At 40.2% G+C, this 12,518-nt stretch overlaps 1 protein-coding gene across 9 annotated transcripts in view; it reads right to left on the reverse strand.

Annotated features, from left to right (window-relative positions):
* The window catches only part of LOC122549289 (interleukin-6 receptor subunit beta-like), a 95,883-nt gene that overhangs the window by 26,196 nt on the left and 57,169 nt on the right, over positions 1-12,518 (reverse strand). For all 9 annotated transcript variants that reach the window (XM_087989024.1, XM_087989003.1, XM_087989009.1 and 6 more), the window contains 5 exons: positions 11,206-11,356; positions 8,834-8,916; positions 6,792-7,008; positions 5,915-6,106; positions 636-737 (listed from right to left, as the gene is read on the reverse strand). In XM_087989024.1, coding sequence (XP_087845150.1) covers positions 636-737; positions 5,915-6,106; positions 6,792-7,008; positions 8,834-8,916; positions 11,206-11,356 — 745 coding nt within the window. The remainder of the gene's footprint in view (positions 1-635; positions 738-5,914; positions 6,107-6,791; positions 7,009-8,833; positions 8,917-11,205; positions 11,357-12,518) is intronic.

The following is a 12,518-nucleotide window of genomic DNA, read 5'->3' on the forward strand; positions in this document are numbered from 1 at the left end:
ACATTGTAGCTACTGTGTATCAGTGGTGCACGGAGTTAATGTTTGGGTACGTGGTGCCAATTAGTGGGCTGTTATGACTTGGATGGTGTCAAGCATGTTGTAGGAGCTGCATTCAGCCAGACAACTGGGGAGTATTCCAACACACTCCTGACTTGTGTCTTTTAGATGATAGACAGAGTCTGGGGAGTCAGGAGGAGGTGAGTTACTCTCCACAAGATCCCAAGCCTCTGATCTGTTCTTATAGCTACAGTACTTACATAGCTACTCCAGGTAAAGTAACAAATCAATGAGAAAAGTCATATTTCCACATTATAAATACAACATTGTACTTCTTATTTAATCAAGGACTCATTACTATTGTATATAATATTACGAGGAGACAGAATTAAAAATAAATAATTTTAACTATTCAGAAATAAAAAAGGTATTAAACTTTCTAGAGTATAACCAGTTTTTAAGGTCAGGAAATAGAAAATTTGAACAGGGCCAATTTTACAAGCAGCATTTGTAAGTTGGCAATGCAATAGAGGATATAGCCTCCTCTCTGCTGTTTAATCAAATTTATATAAACTATCTGAAATCAAGGCCTTTGGAAAGTCTCTTATTAGCTGTTAAATCCTTGAATATTTACTTACTATCTTGCTGTAGATATGCCGGTATTGAGGATGGATTTCCAGCGCCATCAGTGTACACAGCATAAACAGAGATGTTATAGCGCTTAAACTTTTCTAAATCTCCTGTGAAAAAAATCAACAAAGGGGAAATGTGCATCTCATGAAGATTCTTATGCAGTTTACTTTCAGCATTAAAAAACAAAATGTAGATGTCATGCTCAAACTTTAACTAGTCACATTCTTTACAGTAGTGTATGCAATGCAATGCTTGATCCTTCTCACTAATCTAGAACCACACATTCGTGATAGTCGCTATTCCAAACAAAACGACATTAATCAGCAGACTCATTATGAGTCTTCACAGACATCTCAGCCCTGCTAAATTGTTTATATCATTATACTCCGTGCAACTGAGGAGAAGTTAATTCTAGCTGTAGCTGCCTGTTTTACAACAAACTGATGTAGATGAGAAGATACATTGGGTAGACTATCATCATTGTTTTATATTAATCAATTAAAAATATTGTAGAATGTTCATTAAAGTATATAAGTGGGAATACTATGGTCTCAGATTTGATAATAAACAAACTGCTACAAAAAGTAATCTGTAATTTCTACTCTCTTAAAGTCCACAAGTTTGGAAGACGATTGCAAATAGACTAACATTTCTTAAGCACTTTTATTATTTTACATTCATATTTTATTTAAATGTGCATTAAGAATGGGTGTAGTTGTTCAAGCTCATAAAAATGTGCTTCGAGGATGTCCGCTAAATTAGACATAAGCACAGATTTTCCAATTATGCATCAGTTAGCAGCAACAAAAACTGAAATTGTTGGAAAAACCTAACTTGTCTGGCAGCACAGTTAATGTTTTGGAACTATTAACCCTTCTTCAGAACTGATAGTAGCTAGGAGGAAGAGGCAAAGAAAAAAAACAATAGCTGGAGATGGAGCTCAGAGAAAGAAAAAAAGGAATGGGTACAGATCAGCCTGGGACAATGAATAACTATTAATGGAGACCATAAGAGGGAGAGAGAGAGAGAGAGAGAGAGGAAAAAAAGACCTGAAATGTTAACTCTGCTTTTCTTCACAAATGCTGCCAAACCTGCTGAGTTTTTCAGCAATTTCTGTTGCCTTTCTGATTTCAGCATTCACAGTTCTTTGCTTTTTCTGATCAGTTAGCAGCAGGTTATTAGTACCAACTCAGCCAGTGGGCTACACATAGCTGATTCTGCAGGGTTAGCTTTGTTCATACTTAGTGGGTGAGCTCGGGCACATATTTAATTCAATGCTGGGAACTCTCTGTTGAGAGAAAAAATGCGTAAACAGCTCCTTAAGGTGATTATGAAAATAATAATTAAAATCAAAGGGAGACTTTTTTTATTTCATTCGTGGGATGTGGGCGTCACTGGTAATTATTGCCCGCTCCGCGTTGCCCTTGAGAAAGTGGGGGTGAGCTGCCTTCTTGAACCACTGCTGTCCCTTTGCTGCAGTTATACACACAATGTCCTTAGGGAATGAATTCCAGGATTTTGACCTAGCGACAATGAAAAAGTGGTGATATATTTTCAAGTCAAGGTGGTGAGTGGCTTGGACGGAAACTTTCAGGTGGTGGTGTTCTTGAGTATCTACTGTCCTTTTCATTTTAGAAAGAAATGGTCATGGGTTTGAAAGGTGAACTTAGTGAATTTCTGCAGTGAATCTTGTAGGTAGTATACATGGTTGCTATTGAGTGGGTTATGGACTCGGCCAGACCACTCAAAACATTCTTAAGCAGGCAGCCCAGACCATAACTTCGCAATTTGTTTCAGTAAGTGTACAGCGAAAATTACCCAGAGTAAGTTAGCTAGATTAACTACCAGGTTTTAAAACAGACAAAAATTTATTCACAAAATTATACAATGAAACACAAAGAACAGAAGAAAGACCCCTACAGAACTCTGATTTAATTATGCTGTTCCAAATATACACCACAGTCTCAATAAGCAAACCCCCTTAAAAAACAGTAAAAATGGAACAAATGCCTACAGGTTGAAGTTAGAAGGGCAGAAGGAGAGAGAGCTCTTGTCGCCAGTTCACACACTCCACTGCTGAACTTCCAACTAGTTCTGGACTGAACTGCTCAGCTAGAGAGCTGACCACTCCCCTTTCATTATACAGGTCACTTCTAAAACATGACTACTTTGGCCTGAAGTCTCATCGGTTTACATATAAACAAAACGGCCTCTCAATACCTGTCAATCTCTGTACCAAACCAGTCTAATCAGAACTGGAAGCTGTTTACGATCCCTCTGAAAAAAAACCAAGGACACAGTATCCGTGAGAAAAGGAACAGCTTTTAGAAAAAAGGGACCAGGTTTGTGACAATGTCAGTGCTGGGGGGAGTGGATATTTGTGCATATTATGCCAATCAAGTGGCTATTTTGTCTTGGATGGTGTCAAGCTTCCTGAGTGCTGTTGGAGCTGCATCCATCCAGGTAGTTGGGGAGCATGCCATCATACTTATGATGGTGAATAGGCTTTGGTGAGTCAGCAGGTGAGTTACTCACTGCAGTATGCCTTGCCTCTGCCCTGCTCTTGTAGCCACTGTGTGCATATGGTGAGTCCAGTTGAGTTTCTGCTCAATTGTGACCTCTAGATGTTGATAGGGGGTTTCAGTGATGGCAACACCATTGAATATCAAGGGGCACTGATTAAATTGCCTCTTATTGGTGATTGTCATTGCCTAGCATTTTTCAGTCCAAGCCTGGATATCATCCAGATCTTGTTGCATTTGAGCATGGACTCCTTCAGTATCTAAGGAGTCACAAAAGGTCCTGAACACTGTGCAATCACTGGTGAACATCCCCACCTCTGACTTTATGATGGAGGGAAGGTCATTGATGGAGCAGCTGAAGATGGTTGGGCCTAGGACCCTATCCTGAGTAACTGCTTGAGCTGAGTTGACTGACCTCCAAAAACCACAACCATCTTCCTAAGTGTCAGGTATGATTCCAACCAGCAAAGAGTTTGCCCCGATTTTGCCAAGGCTTGTTGATGTCACACTCAGTCAAATTTGGCCTTGATGTCAAGGACTGTCACTCTCACCTCTGGAATTGAGCTCTTTTGTCCATGTTTGAACTAAGGCTGTAATGAGGTCAGGGCCTGCAGAACCCAAACTAGGTGTCACTGAGAAGGTTATTGCTGAGTAGGTGCTGCTTGATAGCCCTGTTAATGACACCTTCTATCACTTTACTGATAATTGAAAGTAGAATGATGGGGCGGTAATAGGCAGAGTTGGATTTGTCCTCCTGTTCTTGTACAGACCATAACTCAGCAATTTTCCACATTGTCGGGCAGATGCCAGTGTTGTAACTGTAGTGGACCAGCTTGGCTGGGGAGAAGCAGGTTCCGGAGCACAAGTCTTCAATATCATTGCCAGAATGTTATCAAGACCTGTAACCTTTGCAGTATCCTGGACCTCCACTCCTTTGATATCAAGTGGAGTGAATTGAATTTGCTGAAAACTGAGTCTAGTACATTACCCTGAGAAAGGGCGTAACTCAACCCGAAAGGTTAACTCTGATTTCTCTCCACAGATGCTGCCAGCACTGCTGAGTTTCTCCAGAAATTTACATTTTTGCGGCTGAAGACTGGTATCTGTAATGCTGGAGACCACTGGAAGAGGCTGGAATGGATCATCTTTTACTCTGCATTTCTGGTTGAAGATTGTTGCAAATGCTTCTGCCTTATCTCTGGCACTGACGTATTGGGCTCCTCCATCATCGAGGATGGGGATATTTGTGGAGCCTCCTCCTCCAGTGCATTATTTAACTGTCTGCTACCATTCATAACTGGATATGGCAGGTCTGCAGAGCTTAGAACTGATCCGTTAGTGTGGAAGTCTCTTAGCTCTATCACTTGTTGCTTATGCTGTTTGACATGCAAATAGTCCTGTTTGGTAGCTTCACCAGTTTGACAGCTCATTCTTAGGTATGCCTGATGGATTCCTGATGAAGGGCTTTTGCCCGAAACGTCGATTTTCCTGCTCCTCGGATGCTGCCTGACCTGCTGTGCTTTTCCAGCACACTCTGATCTCTATGCTGAACCTACCATGCTGTCTTGCACTCTCTATTGAACCAGAGTTGACCCCTGGCTTGATGGTATAATATCTATTACAACTCCAGTGGCTTTATTTAGAATAACATTATTGGTAAGCTTTCCAGAGTTCTCTAACGTTCAACATTAAATTCAACATTTGCAAAGACATTGATAAGCAATAGAAAGTTAGGGTGGCAGCACATACATACTTGGAAATGGGAGTACAGTTGGTGGTCAGGTCACAGAGGAGTGCAATCCCCCTGGCACACCATTGAGGGCCGAAAGGCCTGTTCTGTGCTATACTGTTCTATGTTCTATATTTGATGGCCATCACAATGGAAGTGGTGTGAGTAGAATGAGATGAAATTGAGATGAGTAGCTCTGCTTGCCAGTCTGGAGAACCCTCAAAGATTGTTATGTGGTTATTGGGTGAGAATATTACTGATGAATCTCACTGGTCATTTCAGCTCACCCAGAAAAAGGTATAATTTCAAATGATCCATGGAGCCCAATCCCAGTAGAAGTCAACATCCTCAGGAAATAAAAATGGAAATGGGGTGAAAGGAATAACTGTCCCTCTCCTTTAATCCCTCAGTGATCATTTCATTGTAGACTAATACCCAGACAGGGAAGGTGATAGCCTAGTGACATTAACACTGGGCTATTAATCCAGACAGCGAAAGCAAGGAATGCAGATGCTGGAGATTAGAGTCGAGAGTGTGTTGCTGGAATAGCACAGCAGGTCAGGCAGCATCCAAGGAACAGGAGAGTCGACATTTCAGGCAAAAGCCCTTCATCAAGGGCACTTGCCCAAAACTTCGACTCTCCTACTCCTCGGATGCTGCCTGACCTGCTGTGCTTTTCCACCACCACATTCTTGACTATTAATCCAGAGACCCAGCTAATGCTCTGGGGACTGAGTTCAATTCCTGTCATGGCAAATTTGAACTCAACTTTTTAAAATCAGAGATTACAAGTCGAAAGATGACCATAAAACCCTTGCCAATTGTCAGGAAAAATTGTCAGTTTACTAATGTTGTTTAGTGGAGAAAATATGCCACCCTTACCTAGTCTGGTCCATGTATGAATCCAAATGCACAGCAATGTGGTTGACTCTCAATAACAGATGGGCTATAAATACTGGCCTGGTCAATGACATCCACATCCCATGAATGAATAAAAAAGAAAGTCTCTTTTGATGTTATTCTAAATGCTTACCCTGTAAGTAGGCCATTTTGGAAGTGTTGGGCTCATGTTGCCAATGTAATGGCCCTGCACATGGACTTGCATTCAATATCAAACACCATTCAATGACATATCCATCATCAGGTGGCCTTGAAGTGTTCCAGTGTATGAGCAGTTGGTTATTCTGTGATGTTGTTGTAATGTCTTGAACAGCTGGAAGATCATCTTTTAATAAAAAGGTGCAGAGACATTAATGCACATTGCGGCATGAAGCCTAATAAACTAATAAGAATATGTCTTATATTGTTAGGAAACAGGAATAATAATATCACCATTTTACTTGTTGATTTCTACTGACAAAAAACTGCGTGAGGCAAGCTGCTATCCAGTACGGTACATTCAGGTCAGCCAATGACTCTGAAACTGGTCACTAGGAGATGTGTAACATTAGTTGGAGTACACCATATAATTGACAATGCAGAAGGGGTCTATTCTAGCATTTTACTGGAGATATCATTGGCCTCAGTTCAAATCCCATTTGGCCCAGAATCTGTACTCAGGACTTTGCCTCATTCTAGCAGATACATGGGAAAGGGATGAAGTAACTTGGAGTGAGGGGCAGCAGATGATACTTTGAGTTTGTGCATCAGCTCATAATCTGACTGACATTTGCAAAACATCAACTCATCCTTTGGAGAATGCATAATTGTCTAGCTTTTTAATCTAAAATTTTGAGATGAGAGACTAGTGGAGACTATAAAGTGGTGATTGGGAAGAAGTACTTTGGAGTTAAGCACAGCAAAAAGGCTTTTCATAACATTTCAGGTATTAATATTAATAATTCCTTCTGTGGTCCTTTGAAAAGGTTTTAGTTAAGTAATTGTTATATAGTAAGGACAGTAAAACATACCCATTTGGTTTACTGCTGGAACTTTCAAAGTGGCTTCAGGAGAATCACCAGCTGAGTTATAAGCAATTACAGTTATCATGTATGCATCACGGGCCAGGAGGAAAGACGAGTTCAAGGATGTTGTATTAAACTGTTGTATGATTGTTCGATCCCTTCTTTTCTCATACCAGACTCTGTATCCTACGATGATTCCATTGGCTTTGGACCTGTTTAATGCCTGCATCAAAAATAACAAGTCATTTTGAAAATAATTTCACTTCCCATTATTTTTCATGGTAAGGCTTATAGATTTGTATCAGTGCATATTCAAGATCAGAGTGGATACTAATAATTTGACAAGTAGTACATAACTGAAAATAATACCATTTTCCCACAAACTCTGAGTCATTTCTCACTTCTTGTATATCCTTATGCTTGCGCAATTTGGAAAATTAAAGATAGTGGGAAAACTATAAATTCTGACTTCTAGAATTTGCATAGATACAAACAATACTAACTGGAAGATCAATTTAAAATAGATACCTACTGAAAGTAAAAATTGCTAAATAACCTTGCATAATCAAACCACAATTATTTCATCTTCAGCTGTCCATAATGGCATTTCTGCGGCCAAGACTGTAACTCAGTTGGTAGAAAATCACATTAAAATAATATGCATTTCACTTTGACAATTCACAGTATTAATTAACAACTTAGATGATGGCATAGAAAGTCATATATCCACATTTGTTGATGATACAAAAATAAGTATTGTGTGCAGTATATATGGAAAAGCGATGGATTAAGAGAATGGGTCAATCCACTTTGGGAGCCATAAAGGAATAGAAAGGATACTTTTTAAATGGTGATTGGGTAGAAACAGGGGAGACACTAGTATATTTGCTGGGCTAGGTATTAAAATATAATGAACAGATGCAGGAAGTAAACAAAGAGGCTAAGAGAAGGGATTTGAATATAAAGGAGTAGAAATGTTACTTCAACTGTACAAGGAGCTGGTTAGACCTCACCTAGAGTACTGAAAACTGTTTTGGACACCACATCCTTGAAAGGACATACTGGTCTTGAATAGGGATCTTGTCACACAGTGGTTGTACCTCTACGTCTGAGCCAGAAGGCCCAGGTTCAAGTTCCACCTGCTTCAGAGACATGCAATAACATCTGTGAGAAGGTTCATTAGAAAATGCCTACACTGGTCTAAGATGGGGTTCAATGAGATTTACCAAAATGATACCTGGACTTCAAGGGTTAACTTAAAGAAGAAACTAAACAAAGTAAAATAAAATAAAGAACTGCAGGATGTAGCAATCTGAAACAAACAAAAACAGGACTTTGTGGAGAAATTCAGCAGGTCTGGCAGAATCAGAGGTAACATTTGAGTCCAGTGACTCTTCACAAAGTAAAGCTGAATTTCCTGGAATTGAAACAAAAACAGAAGTTGCTGGAAAAGTTCAGCAGGTCTGGCAGTATCTGTGGAGAGATGTCAGAGTTAACGTTTTGGGGACCAGTGACCCTTCCTCAGAACTAGAATTGAGAATATTAGAGAGCACCATAATCAATCGTTGGCAAGATATCAGGGGAAAACTGGGAGAGGCTTGTTAGGGTTAAAATATTAGGAAAAAGTGATCTGACAACATCCACTATTTACCAAAGAGTTTATTATCGCACTTCTTTTGGGTCAGAAGGAGCTGTGGGGGGGGGGGACTGGAGACTGAAATCTGAAGAACTAAAAATTGGATGGAATTAACCTCAAACCATTGTAGGGTGGAATCCTTAGCTGATAGAAAGACATTTTAGAAGCTTTTATGCACAATGTGACAGTGTCAGGACAGATGTGACAGAGATGAAGCAAAGGAAGAGGGATGGAATCTTTACAGAAAGAAAACCCACCACAGAAAGAATACCAGGAAGCAAACAACGAGACTGTGATAGATAAACAAAGAGGGCTGCAAATTTAAAGCAAAGTTAATGCAATTCTCCCAAGGTTAATATAATTTGTTGGTCCAAATTTATCTCTTGACAATCACATAACATTGTAAAGCTACCTTCCACTGAACATGCACTTCTCTCTTTCCCTCAGAATCAAGATTTTTAATTTTTCTCCAAATAGAGGGTCCTGTTAATGGATCTGCAAACAACAAGAGGAAGTATAAAATAAACACAGAACTCTATTAAACTTGATCCTGATCAATCCACTTATTCCATGTCTTACTTTATTGAAATAAGTCAGTCTTCAGATGTTCATGCTCATAGGTAGGTTCTTGATTAGTAAGGAGATCAAAGGTTAAAGGAAAAGGCAGAAGAATGAGCTTGAGAAATATAATCAGCCATGATCAAATGGTGGATCAGACCAGATGGATTGAATGGCCTAACTCTGCTCCTATATGTTTTGTCATATTCTCTTCATTATTGATGCTTTCTCATTTCTGCAGGAGTGCTGTGTTAACAAGGATTCTTATGTTGCTGCAATCTCAAATATAAAACTAAAACTGAACTGTTTTCAGTAAGCATAATGTGAAATACATTGGGTTCAGAGAAGAAAGACAATTGTGGAAAGGTTCAGAGAGACAGACATAGAAGAGACAGAAATATCTTTGTTGCTGTTCAAAGTTTTGTACATCAAGGTTAGTGCAAAGGGTCAGAGAGTAATAATGTCAGATGGAAAAATATCCTTACAGCAGTGAAAAGCTTGATTTATCAATGTTGAGTCCATTGACAACCAACACCAACCTGTTCTGTGCTTTGTTTGGCAATATACGGTACAATCTGAGAACAGCAATGTGGGCTAGGCTGGATTGAGTGGTAGAATTGTGTAAGGAGTTTGCAGAGGCTCATCGCTACTTCACGCTCACCTCTTTGCATCATGCATGATTTACCAAGCAGCAAGTTGAAATTAGCACTAGACAGCGGCAAATTGCCAGTTAATGCCGCAACTCACCTCACTAATCTAGTTTCCTATCTTATTAACATATCAAACAAGCTATACATGAGAGAACCTAAGTGAGTGATGGGTGACCTGAGTGGGATCTCTGTGTTGTACTCATAAATGAATCAAGACAGTGACCGATGCCATAGATGCAATATCACACTGGCTCATTTTCCTGTTATTTTCCCATGACAAGGTTAGACTGGACCCTGGGCAGTACAAACATAGCTGATTCCTCCAGAGGCAGGGACCATCAATCCCACCCACTTGGCACTGAGAGAGCAGTGTCACAATACCATGGAATTCATCAGCAGGGAGGGCTTACAATCCATTACACTTCCTGGAGATGTGTGCCTACTACCCTGGCAGCTGCCACCACTCCTTTATTCTGGAGGACTCCCATGTACTTGGTGCCTTACAAGGCTGGCTACTGGGACACCGGGCTACCAATTGCAATATGGCTCAGGACAACATTGCACAAGCCCCTGACTGATGTGGAGCACAGATACAATATTGCCCATTCCTCAACCAGAACCATCAGTGAATAAGCAACTGCTGAAGATGGGGTTTTTCTGCTTGGAATGGTTTGGGATGCCCCTGCAGTATGACCCATACAGAGTGTGCTGCATCATCCTGGAATGCTGTGCTCCGCAGTATTGGAGGAGGCCATGAGAGGACATGATAGATTCCGAGGCGTCGGGGGAAAGCAGCAATGATGAGATAAGGACACGATAGAGTTGAACTAGACTCCATAAGCTAGACACAACCTGATTGACATCCAGTGCCAGTGGGTGAGAGCTGGGCGCAGCAGACCATCATGGACTGTATAACTCACACTGGTCATCCTGCCAACAGTTGGATTGCACCGACAGGGCAAAATGCAACCTCGATTATTTTGGTTTGTTTGATTTTTGCTACTGTCAATTAAAGCTCATGTTTGGAATTGTCCAATGGCTTGCTTGCACATAATGATCTTCTACTGCACAAGGACAAGATGTGGCTGCACATTTGGTACTGGAGTCAGAATAGCTATGACTTAGAGGGAGTTTTTAAAACAGGGTGTAGCTGAGGACAGGTAAACTATGAGGCCTGGTGGATAAACAGTGATTATGGTGAGAGAGTGGGATTGTATGTGGGAGAGTTCAGCTATGTTGGCTATGTGCTGTGAGCAGCATGGCTTTGTGGATAATGTACCGTTACTTTACCAGTGAGGGCCAACACCAAATTGCTGGGTATACAGTGACCTTCTAAAGATGTATGGGTGCAAGTGATGCTGGTCTTTGAGCATGTACTCAGTGAATGGTGAGGTGTTCTGAGAATGGCATGTGGAAAAATCCAAGTTGAAAAAAGTTGCAGCAGGGTCTGTAGTTAATGAGGTACACGTGGTAACATACAACGAAAAAGCTCACTGGCCTCCTGACGAGAAACATCCCAAAATATTCAGCTATTAGTCCAGAAGTTCTATTAATATTGCAAAATTTTAATACATACTATCTTCAGGGGTTACTCCACTTTTCATTGAGCTCCATCGACTCCAGTAAATTTGGTCTTTACCAATGCATCGCACAGCCACTGTATAGTTGGTGAAGGGTTTGAGGTTCTTAAGCACAAATGAAGTGTTACTAGCTGTTTCTTCTTTTACCTAAGAAATGTAATTGGTATGTATAAATAATTGCATTTAATTCAAACAGCAATGAATGCAAAATGTCACATCAATCATAACTTTTCTGTAAAAAAAAAGATGGATCAAGAACTAAATTGTTAACCTGTGTTTGGGGAGACCATCCCCAATTGCCCTTGAACTGAGTAGCTTGCTAGGCAATTTCAGGGTGCTGTCATGCATCAGCCACTGTGGATCGAGAGTCAAATGTGGGTTAGCTGACTAAGAATGAAAGGTTTTCTTCTGTGAAGAATCGGAGCCAGATGGATTTTTATGACGGTCCGTGATAATTTTATGGTCACCATTACTAAAATGAGGTTTATATTCCAGATTTTTATTAATGAATAGAATTTAAATTCCACTAGATGTCATGATGGGATTAGAATTTATATTCCTCCAAAGCATTAGCCTGGCCTCTGGATTACTAGTCCAATAACATTATCACTACATGACTGTCCCTGAAAGATTTGCTCATGTTGTTGGCATGGTTTAAGTTGGCCTGTCAGGGTGTTGGGATCCTGAGAGGCAAGACAGAAATGAGACAATCAAAGACAAAAATAGAAATTTCTGGAAAAGGCCAGCAGGTCTGAAGAGAAATCAGAGTTAACGTTTCGGGTTGAATGACCCTTCTCAGAAATGAGGCAATCAAAACTGGCAATGGGAAGAAGAAAAGTAGGAAGTAAAAATGGAACACACCAATAACAAATACCAACATCAAATCGAGCAAAAGCAGAATAACATTCATGAGGCATTCAAGGCAAGGTGGGTGAATTGATAGCATAAATAGAAGATAACAGCATAATCTAGTTGCCATTATGGAAACATGGCTGAAAAGTCACCAAGGCTATGAATATTCAAGGATATTCAATATTTAAGAAGGGCAGACAAAAAGAGAAAGGAACTAGGGTGGTATTTTTAATTTAGGATGTGATCTGTATATTGGTGAGAGAGCATCTTAAATCAAAAGATGATTTCATTTTTTTTAACTCACCAAACAGTCGTGGTAATGTAGCACACAGTATAAATCATTGAGTTAGAGGTGCTGCAATTAGCATGGACTACTTAAATCTACATATAGAATGAGCAAATCTAATGAGCACCAATTCGATGGGGGATGGATTTCTGGAATTTGTACAAGATGGTT

The sequence above is a fragment of the Chiloscyllium plagiosum genome, unplaced genomic scaffold (genome assembly GCF_037043375.1).
Source record: "Chiloscyllium plagiosum isolate Xiang-an unplaced genomic scaffold, Cpla_swu_hap1 HiC_scaffold_1, whole genome shotgun sequence".
Classification (NCBI taxonomy): Eukaryota; Metazoa; Chordata; class Chondrichthyes; order Orectolobiformes; family Hemiscylliidae; genus Chiloscyllium; species Chiloscyllium plagiosum.